At 43.5% G+C, this 24,658-nt stretch overlaps 1 protein-coding gene and 1 non-coding gene across 3 annotated transcripts in view; one reads left to right on the top strand and one right to left on the bottom strand.

Moving 5' to 3' along the window:
• Positions 1 to 24,658, bottom strand: part of RGL1 (ral guanine nucleotide dissociation stimulator like 1) — a 270,929-nt gene that overhangs the window by 48,308 nt on the left and 197,963 nt on the right. For both annotated transcript variants that reach the window (XM_065936188.1, XM_065936189.1), the window contains 2 exons: positions 21,882 to 21,959; positions 2,695 to 2,879 (listed from right to left, as the gene is read on the bottom strand). In XM_065936188.1, the coding sequence (XP_065792260.1) occupies positions 2,695 to 2,879; positions 21,882 to 21,959 (263 nt within the window). The remainder of the gene's footprint in view (positions 1 to 2,694; positions 2,880 to 21,881; positions 21,960 to 24,658) is intronic.
• LOC136170077 (U6 spliceosomal RNA) lies at positions 18,790 to 18,893 on the top strand. Its single transcript, XR_010663532.1, has one exon. It is a non-coding gene; the product is annotated as a U6 spliceosomal RNA (small nuclear RNA).

Below are 24,658 nucleotides of genomic sequence, written 5' to 3'. Positions count from 1 at the left end.
ATCAAATTGGGGTGGTCTTTTCTTAGTTTCCTTGGCTTCCCTGGTGGCTCAGACGATAAAGAATCTGCCTGCAATGAGGGAGACCCGGGTTCAATCCCTGGGTCGGGAAGATCCCCTGAAGAAGGGGGATTGGCAACCCACTCCAGTATTCTTGCCTGGGAAATCCCATGGACAGAGGAGCCTGGAGGGCTACAGTCCACGGGGTCGCAAAGAGTCAGACATGACTGAGTGACTAACACGTTCACTTTCTTAGTTTCCTAGGGGTAAGGGAGCGCTCAGTGGATCCTGCATCACTGCCCCTCTCAGAGAACCACATGGGAATCTGCCAACTTTGATGACAGGTATGGTGAATCAAGCGGTAAAGAATCTGCCTGCAATGCAGGAGACATGGGTCTGATCCCGCAGATTGGGAAGATTTCCTGGAGAAAGAAATGGCAACCCACTTCAGCACTCTTGCCTGGGAAATCCCATGGACAGAGGAACCTGGCAGGCTACAGTCCATGGGGTTGCAAAAGAGTCAGACACAACTGAGTGACTAAACAACAACAAGAGGATTTAAGGCTGGCTGCCTCACCCTGGAGCTGAAGGTACCAATGTGAACGAGGCTAGTTACAAGGCGAGTAGGCGGGGAAGCAGGAGGGGACCTCTGCCTGCCCCTGGAGGCTGGAATACAAACAGGCATGAGCTAAAGAAAGCTAACACCCCATGATTTCACCACTTTTCCTCCACACAACTCTGGCCCTCTCTCATTGGGTGGAGGAATAAGACATCTGAATTCCCAAAGGTTCAGAATGGGCCTCTCAATCCTCTTGCTAACCACTGGATACAAATCTGCATTGCTGGTCAACAATGCAGAGGCTGGCCAACTTCAGGCAAGGAGTAAATGTGCTAAGGCGTGATCTTCTCATTCATCCAACACTCACAGCAGCCTGTTACGTGCCCTGGATCAACGCTGCTGTGCCTGAAGGTTACAAGGTCCTTTCTCTCCGGGGTCTCCTCCATGCTCTCACTGTCTCTGCTTCTGATTCTTTTCCAGGGGTAAGCAGGCAAAAACTTGAAGCAAAATTTTCACTTTTGAAAAACATGCAGGAGAGCTTGTTTGCTTTTGCCGGCATGAAATTGGATAAAATGAAGCATATGGGAACTGAGCTCCTAAAACTCTTTTACGGTAATGATTCCTGTACTTAATAAACAGACGGTTCAGAGAGTTCTTGATTAAAAATTCACTCCTGGGATTGCCTAAAAGCCTTTCTAATGTCAGGCAAACTCACTCTCCCCTGCCTCAGCCTGCCAAAGGAGCTGGCCTTCCAGCGCCCATTAAAAACAATGAACCACTGGTCCCACCAGTTCCCCAATTAGGCTGGGAACCAGGGGCAGCCCCCGTGGGGACAGCTGGGCGCTAACAGAGTATGCACCCCTGCACGCAGGCAGAAGGGGAGGTCCTGAGGGGAGCAGAGCTCCCACAGCTGGAGGGGCGCCCCTGGTATTCAAACATTCCCAGCAGATGAAGTCATCTGAGATACAGAGGACTTGGCAGTCAGCTTCCAATGATGCAATGGCATTTTTCCCCTCCCTGGTCCCCTGTCCATTAAAAAAAAAAAGTCAACAGGTCCTGTTTGGAATTTTAAGGCTGTTTTTCTTGGCACTGATGCAGCTTCCCTTATCGGTGTTGAGGAACCGTTTCCTTTCCCTCACTGAGGAAATCAGGCGTCACTTCAGGGAAATGCCTGTCAGAAGCTCCAAGTGGGTCAGCCGCCACGGCAACCATCGCCATGCAGCCAGTGAGGGGACAAAACGTCACCGCTTGGAAGCCTGTCCTAACCTCTTTCTGACTTTCTTCAAAGCCTGATGGTTCCAAGCAGCCCAGATCCTGCAGTGGTGGCCTTTGCTCTGTCCTTGAAAATAGGCAGTCAGTTCCTCAGATAGGAAAAAAACAGCCACAGAGGCTTCCTTTGGGAGAGTCCATTGGAGATGCGAGATCTGCGTCAGGCAGGGGACAGAGAGCAGGAATATTTCCAGCTGAAGGAGAAACATCTTTTCTGGGCTTCCCAAGCTTTTGTGAGGGCAGGGGCAGGACTGGATTTAATTCCCTGCCTGCTGAATGGGGGTGGTTGTCTGTGATGGGTTTTCATTTGACAGAAGGAGGAACCGATCAGGCAGATAATGAAGAACGAATTCAAGTTCAGCATACTGTGCAATGACAAGGAAAGGCAAAAGATCATCAAGGAGATCGTCCTCTGTATGGTAGTAAAAGGAACCCTGGGAAATCACTTCACCTCCCAGAGTCACTGTTTCCTCAGCCATAAAATGAGGGAGTCAGACTAGGTGGTCTTGAATATCCCCTTCTCTGCTCTAAAATTCTATAGGGTTAGCCATGCAGTTGTGTCTGACACTTTGTGACTCCATGGACTTGTAGACCCACCAGGCTCCTCCGTTCATGGAATTCTCCAGACAAGAATACTGGAGTGGGTTGACATTCCCTTCTCCAGGGGGATTCCGTTCTCCAGCTCTATACAGTCTATAGTTGGGACTTCAATAACCTTAAGAATTTTACACGGGCCACCCATCCCTTGTCAGCTTGTCCGGAGGGAAACCAAGGCCTCCGACCCAACAAGTAGGGAGAGTATTTTGTCGTTGTGGGAGGTTTGCAGGATCAGGATCTAGCTTCTGCCCTGGAATCAAACGAGTACTCACTGTCGGTTTCTACTTCTTGCTTGTGAAACTGCTCAAGAAGATTTTGTGCTCTTCTCTCTGGGTCAGAGCCTGGCATCATCTGCTTGAGATAATCCAGCAGTTTCTGTAAACAGGGGAAGTCAGGGGGCTCTCGGAAGTCCTCTGCACATTGGTCAAGCCAGGCCCTCAGGATGGACGCGATTGCACTGGGGAAAGAGAAACAGAGGGTCACTGCACCCACTGGCTGTGGAGACTCAACGCCAGCCCTGGCCACCAGAGTCCGCCCCGGCCAGGCCTCAGGAAAACGTGGGCCGCTGATCAAAGGACAGTTCACCTCAAAGTTTCCACCAGTGTCAGTGACGTTAAAGCATTTGAAAACAGCCTGACTACCTTTCATTATTTTAAGTGATGGTTGGGGAGCAAGGGCAAAGATTGGCAAGTTTAAAAAAAAAGAAAAAAAAACAGGATCATAAATTTGGAAAAACCTATACAGGGCAAAAAAAAAAAAAAAAAAAGAAAAAAAGACACACAGGAGAATATTGAGTCAGCCCTGAAGCAACTTCAAAGTAATCCTGTATACAACAAGATTAAGTGCTTCCAATTCTGGATTCACTCAAGTCAGAGACCACAAGATCTACTGTGCTAACATTGTAGGAAGTAACTGACTGACGGTAGGCCAGAAATCTGATGAAAGGAAGGCCTCAGGTTTAGGAAAGATAAATGTGCATATTTAATTTTACGAAGATCACCACGGCTTCGGCAAAGCACCAAAAATGCCCTCACAACATTATCCTTTCGCTTTTCAAATGACCAGAGACAACGTGTTTCAAGTGGGAGAAACAGTATGAGCAGCAGAGTGAGGCAGAGGAAAAGGTAAAGGAGAAATACTTGATAAGCAAGGCCATTCATTGTGAAGGGGACCTCCTCTGGTGGCCCAGCGGAGTCCACCTAGGGTGAAACAAGGACCAGGGCCCCAAAAAAGAGTCATTTTGGGGGGGTTCTGTTCCCTCTAGACATGTTACTGATTACACGAGCTTATTTTCTTTACAGGGACTTCCCAGGTGGCCAGTGGTAAAGAATCCACCTGCCAATGCAGAAGACCTGGGTTTGAACCCTGGGTCAGGAAGATCCCCTGGAGGAAGAAATGGCAACCACTCTAGTATTCTTGCCTGGGAAATCCCATAGACAGAGGAGTCTGGTGGGCTATAGTCCATGGGGTCACAAAGAGTCAGACACAACTGAGTGATTAAAACAACCACAACGTTCTCAAGGTAGGTGAAGATAAAATGACCTGGTGACTATGAAGTCACTTGTGCATATGAATCGCTTCAGTCGTGTCCAACTCTTTGCGACCCCATAGACTGTTGCCCACCAGAATTCTCTGTCCATGGAATTCTCCAGGCAAGAATACTGGAGTGGATTGCCATTCCCTTCTTCAGAGGATCTTTCTGACCCAGAGATGGAACCCTGGTCTCCTGCATCGCGGCAGACTCTTTACCATTTGAGCTACAGGGAAGTCCTTGAGGTAGGGGTAGGGGTTTTTTCCAAATTTTAAAATTATCATCTAATTATACTTCAAATTGCTTGCTTGGTCAACAAACTGTAAAGAAACTAAAAGACATTATGCTCCATATATACGAAACTGCAGGCTGGGCTTTCACAGGTGTGTCTAAATTTCACAAGTCTCAATTTCACAGTAGAGACCTGGACAACGATCAAGGCATAAATGCAACTAAAGACAATTTAATGCTTAACTTTTGGAACTGAAGTACAAACCCAGAAGAAAAATAAATTAACTCTTTTCACTGATGTGGAGACCACTGTTTTACTAATAGGGACATGAAGACTATAATCACATAGTAACAGAAGAAATAAATGGCAGAGAACCATTAAAGTTGGCATTTCAAACATTAGAAATAATTTAATATTTTCTAAATCTTTAGTCCAGATTGAATGAAAAGAGAAACAGAAGTTTAATTCCCTTGCAAAAAGCTAGAAGAAATTAATCTGGCATCTGGGGCTAACTGAAAGCACAAGTAAATTGAAATTAATGAGCTAGTAGCCAGTGAACCTTCCATATTTGGTTTCTTGTTATCAATACATTATGTTGTGTATGAATGCTGAGTCCCTCTGAATTCATATGCTGAAGCCCTAACTCCCCTGGTCAAAAGTGACAGACTTCAGTTTTTTTAAGCCCACACACAGCACATGGTATTTCTCCTTTCTTCACCAAAACCAAGTATCATGAACTGAAGAGGAAAATGCTGAAGCAGCATTCTAATATTTCATTTTTATAAGGAAGATGACTTTTTCTATGAATAATTTCCCTTCTTTGCTGATAAGCAATGAGCCCAGAGTTGGGGTAGCCACACAGGTGGGGTGACAGCCAGAATCTAGGAAAACCTGATGCTTGCGTCCTTTATATTGACTCTCACAGAACACTTCTGCACTTCACAAAAGAAGGGTGGTTTAACTGAATTAGTACCACAACTCACTATTCTTTAATATGTCGGTGAGAAAATACTCTTTCAATGACACTGATGAAAAACAGACACGGAAGAATGATAATCCACATTCACACAATTAAAAATCAAAACCAGCATCCAACCAAGAGTGAGACCAGCAACTCAGGGACCCTCAGAGGTTCATATCCTAAAAGAAAACCAAGGCAGAAATGCAAAATTTCAGAAAAAGACAGACATTAAAGATAACAATATGTCATTAACTTCTATACCCATCATAATTGTTAGTTTTAAAGTTACAAGACTGATTACTTATTGGAAAAATATTATTAATGTGTTTAAACTAAAATAACAAAATATCTACCCCCTTTCATCCTAATCCTATCCTATTCTTATGACTTTATGTTAATAGTTGGAGTATATCTTTCTAAGCTTTTCTATGTATATGTATACATATATTTAAATAGATGAAATATGTATAAACCATGGATTTTTTTCCCACAAATACTACGTCTATATATACACACACCTCTCTATCCACTGCCTCCAGCTCTCACTGTTTCTCAGGGTTACACAGTGCCCGCTGCATGCACACGCCATAATTAATATAGGTATTCTACTAGTGCACGGGTAGTTAAGTTAATGCTCAGTTCAGTTCAGTCGCTCAGTCATGTCTGACTCTTTGCGACCCCATGGACTGCAGCACACCAGGCCTCCCTGGCCATCACCAACTCATGTCCACTAAGTCAGTGATGCCATCCAACCATCTCATCCTCTGTCATCCCCTTCTCCTCATGCCTTCAGTCTTTCCCAGGATCAGGTTCTTTTCCAATGAGTCAGTTCTTCGCATCAGGTGGCCAAAGTATTGGAGTTTCAACTTCAGCATCAGTCCTTCCAATGAACATTCAGAACTGATTTCCTTTAGGATACACTGGTTGGATCTCCTTGCAGTCCAAGGGACTCTCAAGAGTCTTCTCCAACACCACAGTTCAAAACCATCAATTCTTTGGCTCTCAGCTTTCTCTATGGTCCAATTCTCATATCCATACATGACTACTGAAAAAACCATAGCTTTGACTAGATGGACTTTTGTCAGCAAACTAATGTCTCTGCCTTTTAATATGCTGTCTAGGTTGGTCATAATTTTCTTCCAAGGAGCAAGCATCTTTCAATTTCATGGTTGCAATCACCATCTGCAGTGATTTTGGAGCCCAAAAAAATAAAGTCTGATACTGTTTCCATTGTTTCCCCATCTATTTGCCATGAAGTGATTGGACCAGATGCCATGATCTTAGTTTTCTGAATGTTGGGCTTTAAGCCAACTTTTTCACTCTCTTCTTTCACTTTCATCAAAAGGCTCTTCAGTTCCTCTTTGCTTTCTGCCATAAGGGTGCTTTCATCTGCATATCTGAAGTTACTGATATTTCTCCCACCAATGTTGATTCCAGCCCAGCATTTCACATGATGTACTCTGCATATAAGTTAAATAAGTAAGGTAACTATATACAGCCTTAACGTACTCCTTTCCCGATTTGGAACCAGTCCATTGTTCCATGTCCAGTTCTAACTGTTGCTTCTTGACCTGCATACAGATTTCTCAGGAGGCAGGTCAGGTGGTCTGGTATTCCCATTTCTTGAAGAATTTTCCAGTTTGTTGTGATCCACACTTCAAAGTTATTGTTAGGTTATTGATAGTCAAAGTTATTGTTAGGTTCTCACAATTACAACTAAAAAAATGCAAATCCGTGTTTACACGCCTGTGTACTTGTGTATTCCTATACGGCACATTATATAGAACTTACTCCCATAGCAAGTTGTAGCCCTGGAAGGTTTGGCCAAGTTCTCAAGAAGGACCCTAATCCACACTGGACTTGCCTTTAGATGTATGTTTTCATCCTTCTCAGACTGGTATTTTCTACTAACTCTGGTAATCTACTCATTTCACCCTTTGTGACAGTACCCTGCCCACAGTTTAGCCCAAGAAGGCTTTGAAAGTTCACTGCCAACCCAGATACTGAATCAGCTAGAAAAAGCATTTTCACGCAGATGAGAAAAGAAGGCGGAGGAGGAAGGAGAGAGGGACACAGACAGCACGGTACAATGCAAAGCGGACCCCTGCCCTCCTATCAGCAGAGCGTCTATCAGCATCCCGGGGAGGCAGGCTCATCTGGACAGGCCTGCGCAGGAGCCCAAAGCTCACAGCAACCTTATGTTTGCCAGTCCTGGGGAGAAGCTCTCTCTTCTTGATAGACTAAGAAGCAGGTAAAATGTGAAACTTTGAAAATTTCAAAAAGGAACACACCATCACAATATCATGACAGAGACCACAGGGTTACTGGCCAATGGCTTTTCCACCTTACCTTTCCTGGCTCTACTCCTAAGATCTAATGTGCATTCTAACCAGAACTGGTTAGTTGGAAAGATGTAGAGAACCTTGATAATAAAGAGAAGCCCTGGTTAAAAGTCAAAAACTTACAGGAAAGGTGTGACGATTAAACTAGAGAGGTTACTTGGCTCTGGACACAGAATGTGAGATTCAAGAAGAAAAACCTGGTTCCCACCCTCACTGTGCCACCTATGAACAACAGGAGCTGGACCAGTCATCACTTAGCTCCATTCACCCTTACCTGGAGGAGGGACAATAACACCTGCCATCATCAACCTGACACTGATTGGCTGAGTTTCAAATGACATAATGCCAATACAGATACTGAGATATCTGGAGAGAAACATGACTGTTTGCAGTCTTAAGACTACTAACCATAAGTCACAAAAGGGAGGGATTAAGGAAGGTATGGCTCAATGAAAATCAATCAGTGCTCATGGAAAGAACTCAAAAAAGTTGCCACACAAAACAGAAAGTGTGACACGGGATCCAAACCATACTTCTACAACACTTGTGGCTCCAGGTCTGCTGAAAGAATCACTCTGAGCAACTACCACACACATGCACGCACATGCGTGTGTACACACACAGGCACACACACACCCCTGAGGCATCCTCCTCAGGACAGACCAATTCAGGAACATAACGCATAACACAATCTCCAACAGGGGTCCCCAATCAAGATCTAATGCCCGATGATCTGAGGGGGAGCTGATGTAATAATAATAGAAGTAGAGAGCACAATAAATGTAACATGCTTGAATTATACCGAAACCACCCCCCTCCTCCCCTGTTCAGGGAGAAATTGTTTTCCACAAAACTGGTCCCTGGTGCCAAAAAGGTTAGGAACCACTGATCTACAAGACATGTTTCTTCAGTGATCTGTGAAGACTGAAGAAGCAAATTCTGAAGCCAAATGGAAAGACCATGACATGACCTAAACTCAGTAAAAGAGAAAAGCCAGCACAAGACTTTCTTTTCCAAAGTAGTCTTGGTAGGTACAGAGCAAAGTTCCTCAGGCCCAAGGGAAAGTGTGTGTCTGATTAAGAAGGATGGGGTTGGGGGTGGGAAGGGTCCAAATCTGATGGCAGAGCAGACAACCAGGATCGCTTTCTCTACCTCAGGCATTCTTGGCAAGAAGCAAATCCTTGTAGTATGTGAACTTTTTCCAACCTACAATGGTCCGCAGGGTAGGAAGTCATGCCCAGGCCTGGAGGCGGCTTCTAAGACTTTTACTTCTAATGAAAGTAAAAATTTCCCTCGGGAAAATGAATTCACTAATCCAACTAATATCTGTCGACTACCCTTTATTTTCCATATTCACAAAAACTATTCACGTAATGAATGTCACAATAGAGGAGTCGAGGACATTTGCCTTTAGAGAACGTGAACGTGGTCAGGGCTCCAGGGGGTGTCTTCCTGAGTAAATGATGTTAAAAGACCTTAAGGACAGGGAGGATTAGCAGGGTGAAGGCTCTGGGGTAATAGCATAGGCAAAGGTCCTGAGGTGAGAGAATGCAAAACACTTCTAAGAGTCATAAGGAAGGTCTGTTTAAAGAACAGGGAAAGAGGGGAGAAAGGGAGCATGATGAGGTTTGCTATACTCATTCAGTTTCTTAGCCAAATAGAAATCACACTTAATAATAGTTGACTGGAAGACACTGGACAAACGTCTTAGGTGAGAGGTATAAGGAAATAGTACAAAACTTCTAATCACTCTCAGGGACCTTCAGGTATGCAATGCAGAATAAGAGGGCTGGCCGGGGTGAGCATGGCTGCTATTATGCTCAAACCACAGATTTTTAATGCATATGGGGATTTTAAGGTAAATGCATTAAATCATTTTAAAATCCCATAGGTAGTAAAGTACTCTAGAATTGGCAAAAGGTTTAATGAAAAAAACTTCTAGGCATGAAGTCATTGCTCCCATGATGTGAAACTTCCAAGTCAAGAAATAGGATTATTATGACAAAAAGAATAACTCTGGCCATTTAGAGTTGCTTTCTCTCCCCAGAAATCGAGGTGAGATAATAATTTATTGCTACTTAATCATCAGCAGAAAATAAGACATGGAAACATTTTTTAAAAGCAGCAAAACATTTTTCTATTTTAGGATATTCTCCAAGAGCTGGATCTTTCCCTAATATAGGTAACAAAAAGGTAAAAAGATCCGTGCAGAGGGTGGCCTCTGAAGCAGCGGAGCATGGGACTTGCCAGCCCCTTCGGGTGGGAGCAAATGCATTCTGCCTGCCAGGGAAGGAAAGCCAAGTAACCCTGACACTGACCCTGAGCTGGACCCTCCACCTGGCTCTCCCGGTCACAAAACAGTTTTCTTCTGTTTCCGGGAAGGCTGCCAGTTAGAGTCTGCCTCTGAGACCCCTAGCTAGATGGTTTTGCTGATGACAAAGAACAAAGGAAGGTGCAGAGAGGTTTTGTTTTTGTTTCCCCCCCCCCCCCATTTTTGCCTGAAAAAGCACATAAAGGACGGAAAGATTATCTGGACTCACCAAGGTAATCTTGCAATGCTTTCTTGTACATTTTTCGTACATTTTGGTACTAGTGGTGAGCAGGGATTAGAACCCTGGGAGGGAAAGTGAAAGAGAACTTAAGAGAGACCTGGGGAAACAAATGTAAACAAAGACAGTCAGGGCTAAGCACCTGAAGGCAACAGAGGGCGGAAAAGACAGTGAGGGGCCATGGGGCAGTTAAAGAAGAGAAGAGGCTCCAGGGCAAGAAGGAAGAAGAAAAGGATTGTGACAGAAAAGACACACAGAGTAAATATGGGTGGGAAAGTAGGAGGAGATGAGCTCAAAACCAGTAACTCAAAATCAAGTGTTTACACACCTGTGTTTCGTTCGCAAACTACACGTACAGCCTGGCATCTGAAGGCAAATCTGCAGAAATTGGAGAGCAGTGCAGAGACTTACCCCAATATCACCAAACCTTCCTCAGTACATCAGTGACTGCACTCTGTCAGACAAAACGAAGAAGTCTCCTAAACGCCTATATTTCATGAGCAGTTTTGCCAACGCGGCTAAACACACTCTCCAGAAGTCAGACTGACCCACTGGTTAGACTAACCTAACCTCATTATGCCTCAGGTTCCTCATCTGTAAAGTAGATGTAATAACAGATCCCTCCTCACAGAGCGAGGCCTACAAGAGATAACACATATGAAGGACTCAGAACAGTCCCTAGGGCAGAGTGAGTGCTCAAAACCATGAGCTATTTCTATTATTTTAAAAAAGAAGAATTGCAGTCTGTAAGATCAAGGACTAAAGGCAAAAGGAGCTGCACATAATCACTGGGTTCTAGCTGAGAAGTTGTTTTCCTCAGGGGTGAGTTAATGATTCTGACAGAGCTATACACATACTGTGGAACTGAATAAGTAAATGCAAAGCGGGTAGAAGCCAGCTTTCTCACTGCTGGAGAGGAAACTTACAAATAAGCCAGGGGAGGGGGCTAGAACGGTCCATGTGGTAAGGATTAGAGCTGAACACATCAGTAAGAATTCATGTTTAACGTAATGTATTAATGGTTATACATAAGGATACATACAGACATATATAGTCACATAATTAATATACACATACATTTCCTAGCCATGTCAGCTGAGAGGGCCTAAAAGAAATGACACCCCAGGAGCAATGAGCACACCTCAGACCCAGAGCTTTGTTTCTGGTATCATTCTCCAATAAAAAATAAAACAGGTTTCCTTGAAGAAACGACTGATTCTAAGACTGGGATGGGAAATATACAAAGTGAGTCCAGAACATCTTACAAGATGGGCTCAGACAAACACAACACTGGGGGCGTGTGAAAGGGACACAGGAGTCAAACAGAAGAGCTCCAAATGATCAAAGCTGAAACAATCTGAGCAACAAAATACAAAAAGTAGCGCTGTGTTGTATCCCACAGTATAAATGAATATCCACAAGTCTATGCTGGTGTAAACAAAAGACTGAATAAATTAATAAAGTGAAAGTCACTCAATTGTGCCCGACTCTCTGTAACCCCACAGACTATGGAAAAGTGGAATTCTCCAGGCCAGAATACTGGAGTGGGTTGCCATGCCCTCCTCCAGGGGATCTTCCCAACCCAGAGATTGAACTCAGGTCTCCCACACTGCAGGCAGATTCTTTACCAGCTGAGCCACCAGGAAAAGCCCAAAAATATTGGAGTAGGTAGCCTATCCCTTCTGTAGCAGATTTTCATGACCCAGGAATCAAACTGGGGTTTCTTGCACTGCAAGTGGATTCTTTACCAGCTGAGCTACCAGGGAAGTTCAAATTAATAAATGGAGAAGACAAATCTCGCATGCAGAAGAATTTGGTGATTGGTTGTATCTCTTTCTAATAATGATGGCCAGAATTCACTGGCTGCTTCCTGGGAAGAGTTCCTGTGTTAAGTACTCTGTATCCTTTCAATATCCTCCTAGTTGCTCCATGTGTTGTTCCTGTTTTACAGGAACAAATTCCCATCCAAATAAGGTGGGTAAATACTCCACCCTAAAAGAGGGGAGCAAAACAAAAGGGTTGTGCATAATGAATTCTTTCCAACCAATATAGAATGGAAAACAAGGGGGAAGAAAAAGACATTTGCCATGAGATACCTGAAAAATAACTACTTCATCCAGATGAGCAAGAACAACATCAACCACTATAAATCACTCTGATAGTATGTAATGAGAATGGTATTTTATCTCTTGTGACATTTCTCTCAAAACCTCATAAATTCAGTCTAACTAGGAGGGAAAATGTCAATCTAACTACAAGAAAAATTCTAACAAAGAGGTGCCATGTGTGTGCGCACTCCATTGTGTTCAACTCTTTGTGTCCCCACGAGCTGTAACCCACCAGGTTCCTCCATCTGTGGGATTTCCCAAGCATCAATGCTGGAGTGGGGTGCCATTCCCTTCTCCAGGGGATCTTCACAACCCAGGAATTGAACCTGAGTCTCGTGTGTCTCTTGCATTGGCAGGCAGATTCTTTACCACTGGCACCACCCGGGAAGCACAATAAAGGGGTATCCTAAAATATACCTGACCAGTACTCCTCAAACCTATCAAGGTCACCAAAAGCAAGAAAAGTCAAAAACTGTCACAGTCAATAGGAACCTAGGGAGATATTTCAACTGCAGGTAATGTGGTGTCCTGGATGGTCCTGGAATAGAATGGGGCCATTAGGTTAAAAGAAAAACAAGGAACTGTGACTAGACTATGAACTTTCATTAACAATGTGTTGGTTCAATGGTTACAACAATTGTGCATACTCATGTAAGAAGTTAATAACAAGGGGAACTGTGAGGAAGGTATATGGGAACTCTGTATTACTGGCTCAATTTCATATAAATCTAAAACTGTTTAAAACATTTAAAATGTCCAAAGGGGAGTGGGGGGAGCAAAGATGAACAAGAGGGTCCAACCTAAGTACTTAAGAGAAATAGTCTCATTCATATCACAGGGAAAGAAGTAGGGGCCACACAGTACGGAGGTTAAGGCCTGGGTTAAATCCCTCTCTCACTTATTCATTGTATGACCTTGGACATGTTCCTTAGTCCCTCAGACTCCTCATCTGTAAAACAGGAACAACACATGGAGCTACTAGGAGGATATTGAAAGGATACAGAGTACTTAACACAGGAACTATTCCTACGAAGCAGCCAATGAATTCTGGGCATTATTATTAGAAAGAGATACAGCCGATCACCAAAAATTATTTTTCGGGGACCTCAGTAACTCATTATTCTCTGATTTCTCATAGTCTGAGACCGGAATTTTTATGCTATAAATAGGCCTCTAATGAAAAAACTTGCTGAGGCCTTCTACACTTTTCACCATTAGAATGGAGTTTCCGCTGGGGATGACAGATGCTAGGATGCACCGAGAACAGGAAACAGGCACTCAGATGGAGTCCTTCTTTCCTCACATCCTGCAAACCATCTCCTTCCCCAGGAAACAAGCCTAACTTCCACATTTCTAACAGCTGTTTGGGGCCCTTGCTCGGGGTGTTCACTGAATAATAAAGCCAAGCCAAATGAGGAAATAATCCCAAATTGTACAATCTCAGAATGCTAACAAGCTAAATAAAGCATTTGTCCCAAAGGTGATGCTGTACCCTAACTCCTCGTGTACTTCTGTCTATAGCCCTTTTACTGTGACAGAGACAACTGTAATGTGTGAGAGGGGGAGGACCGGTCAGGATTCATGCACACCAGAGATTCCAACACTCTTAGAAACAGCAGCCCCGACAGCAAAATGGTGAAAAACCCAGGTCCTGGAGTCAGTTGGATCTGAGATCAAATAACAGACGTGTCATTAACTAGCTGCTTGATCTTAATCAAAGTGCCTCACTGTTCTGAAACCTCAGTTTACATACCTATAAAATCAGGACACTATCTCACAGCATGTCTGTAATAGTAAAAGAAAATACAAAATGCGGATAGCTTTGCACTAAAGCAAGCACACCTCGAACTGTAGCCAGCGGCAGTGGCCAGGCGGTGACGGTGGTGTCATCGTTTCCACCATCTCTGAGTCTGCAGGGTGACGGAGTGACAGACTCTGGTTGAGACGTTTGTTTGCCTTTCTCTGACATGTAGAGAACCTTAGGAGTTTTCTCAGGCAGCCAATTTTTCTTCTTTCTGAATCAATGATGATCAATGTTGTTTCATTCCTCCACTGTCAGAAAAGTATTAACTTCTGCTTGGGAGCCTACACTCTTCCCTTAAACACACAGTTTTGATTCAGGATTTCAGTGACTTCTAAACCTATCATTTCTAATTTTCTTTGTCCAGGGTGGATGTTTTAAAGATAATACTGGGCTCTTTTATCTGATGTACTGCACCTCCATTTCTTCTTTGGTTTTACTTTTAAAAAATATTAATTTCACATTATAGTCTTTAATTCTTCCAAGATTAGAGTTTTAAATCTTATTTTTGCTCTGTTCTTTACCCCTCTTCCTTTGCCCCATTTTTGTAACAATTACTCAGATTAATTTCAATTGGCCTGTTAGGTTAGTTGAGTTTGATGGAATGAATATTGATTGCAAACTCAATGAGAAGATCTTGTAATACTTTTCACTATAAAGTTTCCCAGGTATTAAAAGAATCACAGCTATCTTCCTAGAACTCACCTCTCTTTTCTTTTATTTCCAATATCTTAGATTGCTACTATCTATATGTAACTAAAATCTTTACCAGTAACTAAAATCTGGTGTGACTATTTACAACTTCTGGGAAAAGATTACATGAATGACAATCATATCTGAATGTGTGGAGATGAAAGTAGAATGATTTCAACCATTTAAACCATTGCTATGGTACAGAGTTTTAGGAAATAAAACATGGCATTCCAGGAGGGAAGTGATGAGAGTCAATTAAAGAAAACAAAACAGAAACTATTGCAACATTAATTATAGAAGTCATTTTAAAAAGGAATAAAAAGTAAGATTCCTGAAAAGAGAGTTTTAAACCTCTTTAAATAAAGTTAAGCATACCTATGTATGATATTCTAATCTCAAATATATTTCAGAGAATGAAGATTCATGGTATCAAGGCTCTATATGGTTAATATTACTTCTTCATAATCTCACTTCTGAATTCAATGACTATAATAAATCTGAACTAAGGAAAGCTTCCTTTTTCCATCTGGTTCAGATTTTATATATTATTCTAAAGAAATAGCATTTTATCATGAAAATTGTCAGCAGGAAGGAGAATGAATACAGGCAAACGTGTTTTCTTCTGTCATAGGAAGTGAGTTTCCCGATTTCCAAACAGTGGCAAGTTTAGGGATTACAGAAATAAACATAGTATGACTTCTTATTTATATCATTCTAGTACTAACATCAGAAATCCCTGTGTGCAAAGATTCTAGCATCTAAAAGCCTTGGAAGTTGAATTCCTTGCAACTGAAGGAATTTTCATTTTAGCCAGATAACGTAGAAGGTTCTGATATTGCACAAAGCCTAAACCGGGCATATTCAGGATTAGAAGTCACAGCACATTCAGATACTTTTTGAAATTCATGAAGAACACTAGCCATTTGTGATTCAAGACAACAGACACCAATCTTTCATCTTGACTGTTTCATCTGTATTTCCACATTTTGCCTTCTTTTAAGTTCTTTCATCCTTTGAAAGGTTGATTAGATCCATCCATATTCAGAAGTACAGTAAAGACTGTTATCTTGGGATTTGGGAACCTGTATCAAATGTAAGCCTTGCTCTATGCTTTACATTAAAAACTGAAAAACCAAACAATAGTTGAGTATTTTCCTTCTCATATTTAAGCCCAGTAGTGATTCCCCACCTCCACCCCCCTCACCCTTGGACTGCAAAACTGAAGACATCTGTCCTAAAACAGGATGTTTACTTCTTAGAGTGTCACTGAATTCCTGCCGTCTGTTTCCCACCTGAAATCACAAGAACACAGATTCACAGCAAAGGAAAACAATGGGCATTTTGCTGCTCCTTGTCTGACCCCACAACACAATGCTTTAGCCCATCTCTTTATCATGATCATAGAGAGCGATTCTGATGTCACGATTAATAACAAGCAAACCAAAGAAGCTGTCTATTTTTTCTTTCCTATTTTTATCAAAACAAGTTACATAGTCTTTCCAACAGAAACAAGCAGTCAAGGTCACCTCTCAATCAATCAATATAATATTTGGATCATATCTCTGTTTCTGATGATCATTTTTTAAAATTAATTTAATTACTTTAATTGGAGGCTAATTACTTTACAACATTGTGGTGGTTTTTGCTATACACTGACATGAATCAGCCATGGGTGTACATGTGTCCCCCATCCTGAACCCCCCTCCCACCTCCCTCCCCATCCCATCCCTCCGGGTCATCCCAGTGCACCGGCTTTGAGTGCCCTGTTTCATGCATCGAACTCGGACTGGTGCTCACTTTCATTTTTAAGAAGACGAGAAGAAAACTAGATAAATTATCCTGGGCTTCCCTGGTGGCTCAGGTGGTAAAGAATCTGCCTGCAGTGCAGGAGACCCGGGTTTGATCCCTGGGTTGGGAAGATCCTGGAGGAGGAAATGGCAACCCACTCCAGTACTCTTGCCTGGAAAATCCCATAGACAGAGGAGCCTGGGGGGTGGAGGTGGGGGTTCTAAGCACCATTAAACTTGAAAGAATCTCAGAGCACTCATTTTTCAGGTAAAGAGACTGAAACTGAGAGAGGTGAAGTGAATAGGTCAAATGGGTGGCAGGTGACAGTGACGGACGAGGACCTGAATCTGAGTCCTCCAGTCTCGTTCCCCGGGGCCTGTCATTTTCCGTAAGGCTGGCTCCACAACCTCCTCAGCACTGGATTCACCAATTATAAGAAGAGACATGAGGGACTTCCCTGGTGTCCAGTAGTTAACACTGCATACTTCCAACCCAAGCGGCAAGGGTTCGATCCCTCATCAGGGAACTGAGATCCCACATGCCATGTGGCCAAAATAAAAATAAAAAATACATTAAAAATAGCACAGATTTATTATTGCATACTTAAAAAAAAAAGAAGGGACATGAATAAGTAAATTTCCAGTCAAGTGTGGTATTATTTTTACATATATTTAGATATCCATAAATAAAGACAGTTTTCACTTGAGGATATAGCCTCCTTGCTGTTGCAGCAGGGTTTCTCACCCAGGCACTACCAATGTTTAGGGTCGGGTAATTCTTTGCTGTAGAGGGGAAAGAGGGCTGTCTTGCGCGTGGCAGCGTGTTTTGAAGCAGTCCTGGCCTCTGCCCACTAGAGGCCAGAGCATCTCCCCACCAAGTTGAGACAACCCACAATTTTCCAGATATTGCCAAACGTCCTCTGGGGGCAAAACTCCCTCACTGAGAACTGCCATATAGCTGTATCTCCCACACATCAATCAGCCACTGGGATGTCTTCAGTCCCTGCTACACGTCAACTGCCACAGCTCTGGGATAACCAACGAACTTCCCATGTGCTACAAGTGGAATGGAGAAGCTGCTTCTCTGAATTCATCTCAGAAAGACGAAGCAGGGAGCTTATCGAGTTATAGAAATGATCAGACAGGTAGCATGTGAAAAACAGAACAAAAAGATAATGCTGAAGTGAGATGAAAAATAATGAAAGGAGAAGTGGTGGACGGGGTGGGGGGCGATGGCGGAGGGGAAGCAATAAGACAGACAGAAGAAAGGGAAATGGAAAGAAGAAAGAGGTCAGCAGAGAGAAGGGATTTTCACATTCCGGTATTTGTAGGACAGAGCAACCCATTATATGAAAAAGTGGCATATTTTCGTCAGGCATAATTTTTTTTAAAGGCAACTCAGTCTGAGGAAGAGGGTCAAGAACTTTCTCCCAATTCACTGTGAGGCTTTAGGAAAAGACCATTGTCCCCAGATGATGGACCCCTCAGGGGAGCTCTCTGTGAAGGCTCTTTGTTAAGGCCTCATATGCCTAAAACTGTAAAGCCCTTTAAAACAGCTTATCCTGGAGTCTCACCCACGGTTACTGTTCCTGGTGTACAATGAATCCAAATGAAGGTTTATAATAGGTCTTTAAAAGCCTGAGCATGACTCTTCACATCCAGGGTACAAATCAATTTTCTTTAACTGCTACTTCCCAGAAACCTATTTCATCTCAAAACACCCCCTGGGAAACAGAAAAGCTCTGGATATTTTTCATATTGTTTCTCCTCAGAGTGTTTAGGTGGCTAGTTAACCAGTAGCTCTAGATATGATGAGATTCCAAAATACATGGATGACAACATGCTTATTTCTGAATCTGGTCACAGGTCAAGGTTACATTTGATAAGCTAGCCACTCAATTTGTACAGTATCTCTTCTTTCATGTATGTTTTAAAGCACTCATTACAAAAACATTCCTTTTTAAAAAATTGTTATTTCCATAGGTTTTCATGGTCAAACAAAATTAACAGTAACAAAACCCCTCTAATCCTGCAATCCTCAAACTTTAATAAAAGGTGTAGAAATCACTTGAGGATCTTGTTAGAATAGATTTTAATCTTGATCTGGGGCGAGGCCTGAGATTCCACATTCCTAAGACGTTCTCGGGCGATGCTGAGATGGCTGGTCCATGGACCACACTCTGAGTAAGAAGGCTGTTAAGTCCCATGTGGGACTAACCTTTGAATCTAATCAGAGTCTGCCATGCATATCAGTGAACAGGGAAATAAGTGTGGATGAGAAGTGGAGAGCATGTGGCCATGAAGGATTTAGGGCTGAGCAGCGGCTTTTGGACTGGGCACAACAACGACATAATACAAGAGGAGTGCTCACTTAGGCAGCACATACACTAAAATTGGAATGATACAGAGATTAACATGGCCCCTGAGCAAGGACGACATGCAAATCTGCAAAGCATTCCATACTTCTGAGAGGGGATATATGTATACCTATGGCTGATTCATGTTCAATTGCTCTGTAAAGCAATTATCCTTCAATAAAAAATAAACTAAAAAAAAAAAAAAAAAGAAATACAAGAGGAAAAAAAAAGAAAGAAAATCGTAAGCCTAATCCATTCCCTCAATTTATCTATCTGATTATGCTGCTTCCCTCCTGCGAAAACTTTAGGGGTGACTGCCCATTTAACCAGGGAAAGTTCAAACTCTCTAGTGAGAATTTCAACCCTTTCATGATAGCTTCAGCTCAACTACCCTCACCCAACATGTACACAGTGAAGCAGCCACCCCGATTCCATGGTGCTCCCCCAAATGTCATGCATACAACATTGCCCTGATTCGGTCCCACTGCCCCCTCTTCCTAAATGGCTCTACCATCCAAATCTTTGCCCTTCTTCAAAGTCTGCTTCAATGTCATCTCTTCAGGCTTCTTTGGTGGACCAGTGGTCAAGAAACCGCCTTGCAAGGAAGATCTCACCTGCTGTGGGGCAACTAAGCCCACGCACCACAAATGCTGGGCCCATGCTCTAGAGCCCACGGTCCTAACAAGAGAAGCCACCACAGTCAGAAGTCCACGTGCCTCAACTAGAGAGGAGCCTCCACTCACGGCAACCAGAGAACACCTGCGTGCAGCAACAGAGACCCAGCACAGCCAAAAATAAATATTAAAAAAAAAAAAAAATCACCTCTTCCAAGGAGCATCCCCAAGTCTTCTAGGAATAAGGTATTAGTTCTACTCACCACACCCTGCATGCAGCATTCAAACACCCACACTAGTGTGTTTGGTTTTCTGGAAGCTTATGGCCTAACCAATAAAATTAAGAAACTATCTGAAACCTAACTCAAGAGTTAAAAGAGTACCCAGTTTTCTCATCTTTCCATCCCTGGCTCCTAGAGAAAGGAGCCCATCATCCAACCCTCTGAAGAATTAAAAATACCATCAGATTACCTCCCCAATCTTTTGATCCTAAAATGAAACCATGAGTGATTTCAGCACCCTGGCATATAGCCACCTACTCAAGAACCCTGGTAGCTCAGCTGGTAAAGAATTTGCCTGCAATGCAAGAGACCTGGGTTCGATCCCTGGGTTGGGAAGATCCCCTGGAGGAGGGCATGGCAACCCATTCCAGTATTCTCACCTGGAAAATCCCCAGGGACAGAGGAGCCTGGTGGGCTACAGTCCATGGGGTCGCAAAGAGTCGGACACAACTGACCGACTAAGCACAACAGTAACAACTCAAGAACCTCATTCCTTCAGCAGCCTGTACCCCTGCATCATGGATTTTTCTTCAGTGGCTGCTGGATCATTTTCATCAGGATAAACCCTCTTTGTAAACACACACACAACAAAAAGACCATGCCTTGCCTCTTCCTCCACCCCATTTCTCTATTCCCCTTTACAACGAAACTCCCAAGGGGAGTTAGTAGACTTGCACTCCCCACTTCCTCCCCTTCGATCCTGTCATGACCCACATCTCCATTCACCAAAACGGCACTTGTCAAGGGTGCCAAAGACTGAAGTGGGGGAGAAGCAGGAGTCCCTTCCCAGACCCCTCTCACTCGATGTCTGGGCAGCATTACACACAGTTGGTCACTCTCCCTCTGAAACCCCTTTTGTACTTATCTTCTGGAACACAGCTTCTTTCTTCTCTGTGCCCATGCCTGTTCCTTTCCAGTCTCCTCTGCTGGACCCTCCATTTTCCTAACTGGAGGGAACCAAGCCTCAGTCTTTGGACTTTTCCCCTCTCTATCTACCCTTTAACTCCACGAGGTCATATCTGTCCCCATAGCTTTAAATGCCATGTATAAACTAAGGATGCCCAAATGTCTACCAGTCCAGACTTCTCCCTGGAAACTAGACTCACCCAATTACCTCGAAATCAATACACCTAAGATGAAATTATTGACACAAGCTCTCCTCCAAGCCAGCTCCTCCCACCAGACTTTCTCGTCTCATGAAGCCAGGGCTCTGGTCTATCAGGCGCTCACACACAACCCGTGGAGGCGTCCGTGCCTCCTCCGTCTCACATGCCGCATCCACTGCATCTGTGCATCCTTTCAGCAACACCTTCGAGAGCTCTGCAGAGGCGGTTATTACTGCCTGTTGGTACTCCCATGACAAGGACAGCTGCTGTTACTACTCAAGTCTGTGCTGCCATCACCCCTTGCCTGAACCCATGAAAGGGTCCTAACCGGGCTCCTCGCTGCCACTCTTGCCCCATCTCCAGTGTCATCGTCTATTTTCCACACAGAGTCAGAGTAGGTCTTTTAAATAAGGCAGGCCATACCACTATTCTCCTAAAGCCTTATAAGTCTTTCTTATATTCCTTAGAATGAAATTCAACATGCTTCCCCAGACCCTTGAGTCTACATGTGACGAGGGGTCCCACCACCCTCCAGATCTCCTGCCCCAGCACTTGCCACTTCCTTCAAATGGCGGCAGTCTCATCCACCTCTCTACTTTTTCTTGAACACTGTTCCTGGCACAGGGCCCCTTCCATAGTCTCCCTTTTTGGACATTCACAAGGCCTCACCTGCACTATATTCAGGATTCTGCCCCAATGTGTCTGGATCAGAGAAGAAAGCCCTTTACTGACACCCTATGTGACTTAAACTCCATTGGAATCTAGCCCTCTTGCACTACTTCATTCATTTTTGTGTGGATTCTCTGTCTCTCTCTCTACTAAAACATAACCTTCGTAAGAACTGGGACTTACTTATTTTGTTATAGCTGCATCCCTTAGCACAGGGCCTGGCAAACAGTGGGTGATCAATACCTTTTTACTGGATGAATAAATGAATATCATTTTAGATGGTCAAAAAATAATTCTATGATTTTATGCATTATGAAGAAAAACCATGACAACATTCCAAAGGGACTTTAAAATTCTACTAAATTATAGTCTTTTAAAATAATAAGTCCTGACAGAGAGCTTGTAATGCAGAGGAGAGGCACACTCACTTCCTGATCACCGTCTTGGACTCTGATGAACTTTGGCCTCCATCTTCTTCACAGTTTGGGCTTGTCAGGTTCCCATACCTTTATAGATAAAAACAAACACACAAATATGTAAACAAAAAACACAGTTGGTGGTGCCGGAAAGCAATTCTATTCTATCTCAACTACAAGATAAGAGTTACACTTTTCAGGAGTATTTAAGGAAAGTAACATTTGTGAAATAGCATCCAAAAATGATACTGTATTTTTTATATTTATTTAATGGGTATATATGTACATATATACACAAATATATATGTGTATATATACATTTTCCATATATATATATATATATATGCAGAACTTGTATCTGTATGCATATACACACACACATATATTTACTCCAACAGAAAAGCGATTTAACAATGAATCACACCACTTAAAACTTTCTCTTACTACTCAACATTTCTTTGAATATTTTAGATGAACTTGGGCTTTTCCTCTCAGCAGGAGAATCAGTCATTACATGAGGCACAGATGGGAGATTCCTCCTGAGTTCTGGAGCATCAACCCCTCACCCCTGCCCCTCTGTGTATCCGCTGAAGGAACATGTGGCTCTGCTTGCTCAGCCTTCATGCCTGCACCACATGTGGGCACAAGCTGATCACTCCATGCTCTGCGTATGAGTCTGGTCTCCTTGAGGATAAGTTCTACTGAAGCAGCATTACGGGAATGGTTCTGAGCCCTCAGGTTAGGCTGAGACAGGGACAAGGACTGAAGAACAGACTCCTCATGTCTCAACAACCATGAGAGCAGCAGTGTGTACACTGAGGCTGGTTCAGGCTTCCCCAGCCACTTGGGGAGGGCGACACAGGGGCGCAAAGCAACCGGTGCTTAAATTTTAAAATCTCTCTCACTACAAACTCAAAACTTGCTCAATAATGGATCACTCCCTAGTCACACTGTTAGGTGTCCTTCCAATTCCATAGGTAATGCAAGTCTATTTCATACAGAAATATCATGTTTCATTTGGCTCAGAGTAGACATTTAGTAAATTCACTTCAAAGTCTTAAGGAGTAGCCTATGTTATTCACTTAGAACACCTAGACTATTTCTGCAGTTTCTCTTCCCACCAGTGGAGCATTTGGAGATTGCCTGGAGTTTCACAAGCTGGCGATCTGTCCCAAAGTTCTGGTAACAGAACTTCTATAACTGGCAGGGTTTACATTTTTAAAGAGCACATTTTTGTCTTCCACTAATGGGATTAAGGGCCCCAGGACCCTTATGGTTCCTCGTTCTGAGGATTTACAAGTCCTTTAAAACATAAAAGCCCGCCATCTGGTTTGACCGAATGCCAGTCCATCTGGTCTCCCCATCGCCCTATCCCAGGAGGTTCCAGTGTACGCCCTTAGGCTTTAGCCTCCCCCCTCCTCCCTTCCACCTGCTCCTTTCTCGAGCTCATCAGCCTTATGGACTTCTTGGCCTCCCAAAGATATTTTCCACTGGCCTCTGCCCTCCCTGTTCCTCTTCATTCTGCACCTGCTATTTAGAGGCTCCCACGGTTACCCTTTGCTTTCCCTGAGATAAGAATCAGGCAGATTAAGACTAATGCAGGCCCCCCGTGAGCAAGGCAGGGCTGGGGAATGAGGTTCCTAGTAAATAAACAGAGCGGAATCTCTTGGCTCTCTTTTTGGCCACCGTCATAGCAAACCCTGTCCTCATGTTCCCTCACAACAGACTCTGTGGTTTACTTAAGTAGGAAAGATGAGGTGAGCACAGTGAGGAGGGGGGCCACCATGCCACGCCATCCCTTTGACCAGATTGACCCATCAACTCTTGCCCGCCAGCCCTCAGTGACTAAACGTGCGATTTTGTTTTCGTCACATTCTGTGCTCCTTCGTTAATTCTCTTTCTGGTTATCCTGGAAACACTGCACCGACTAGAAGCTCTGAGAGATAGAAATAAAAGGGGAGAAAAGACTTTACAAGGGAAAGATACACATTCTCTTGCTCCTGATATTCTTTCCAGAGATGATGTTTATACTAAAAAATCCCCTAATCTTCCTATCCCATGTCTTTACTTAAGCATCTCATATTCAGCTGCTCTTTCTCTACACTTTGCAGACCCATAACTGAAAGGGTGGTTGGGATAACATGAACACCCATCACAGTTCTGTTCCCAGATGATGCCACAGGTGCAGTCAGATGGGTCATGGACTAAGCAACTGACAATGGTGAGTGAGCGAAGTTCTCTTTCTTTAGTGAACCTGTTACCATCTGCTCAGAAGACCACTCAGATACTCCTCCCCACCAGCAGAGAGTCTAGAGGCTCATTATCAGGACCAGCATGATTGGTTGGTAAAAACTCAGAGACCAATGAGAACCATCAATAACAAGCCTCGCGTGTGTTGGCACACGTGGTCCAGGTACTTGGGCTCAAAGGCTGCAATATGCCTAACTCTTCTCTGCCCAACCCACCAGGAAATCCTTTCAGTTCTGCCTTTATAACATATCCTGAATCCTAGCACTTCTCATCACTTCCACTCTCATCACTTCCATTGTGAGATGGCTCACAATGCTGCCATCTTTGGCTGAGATCAATGCAACAACCACTTAACTCCTCTCCTGGCTTCTGCCAAGTGATGCTATTCATTCCACTGCTCAGCTCAAAACCCTCCCCTGGCTTCCACTCTTCTCCACCCTGAGAAAAGGTCCATGTCTTACCTGTCTCCCAAGGCCCTAAGTGACCTGCCACTTGATATCTCTGACCACATTTCCTACACTCACTCAGTCCCCTCTGAC

This window comes from Muntiacus reevesi, chromosome 5 (genome assembly GCF_963930625.1).
Source record: "Muntiacus reevesi chromosome 5, mMunRee1.1, whole genome shotgun sequence".
Taxonomy (NCBI): domain Eukaryota; kingdom Metazoa; phylum Chordata; class Mammalia; order Artiodactyla; family Cervidae; genus Muntiacus; species Muntiacus reevesi.
This window is presented reverse-complemented; position numbering and strand designations above follow the sequence as displayed.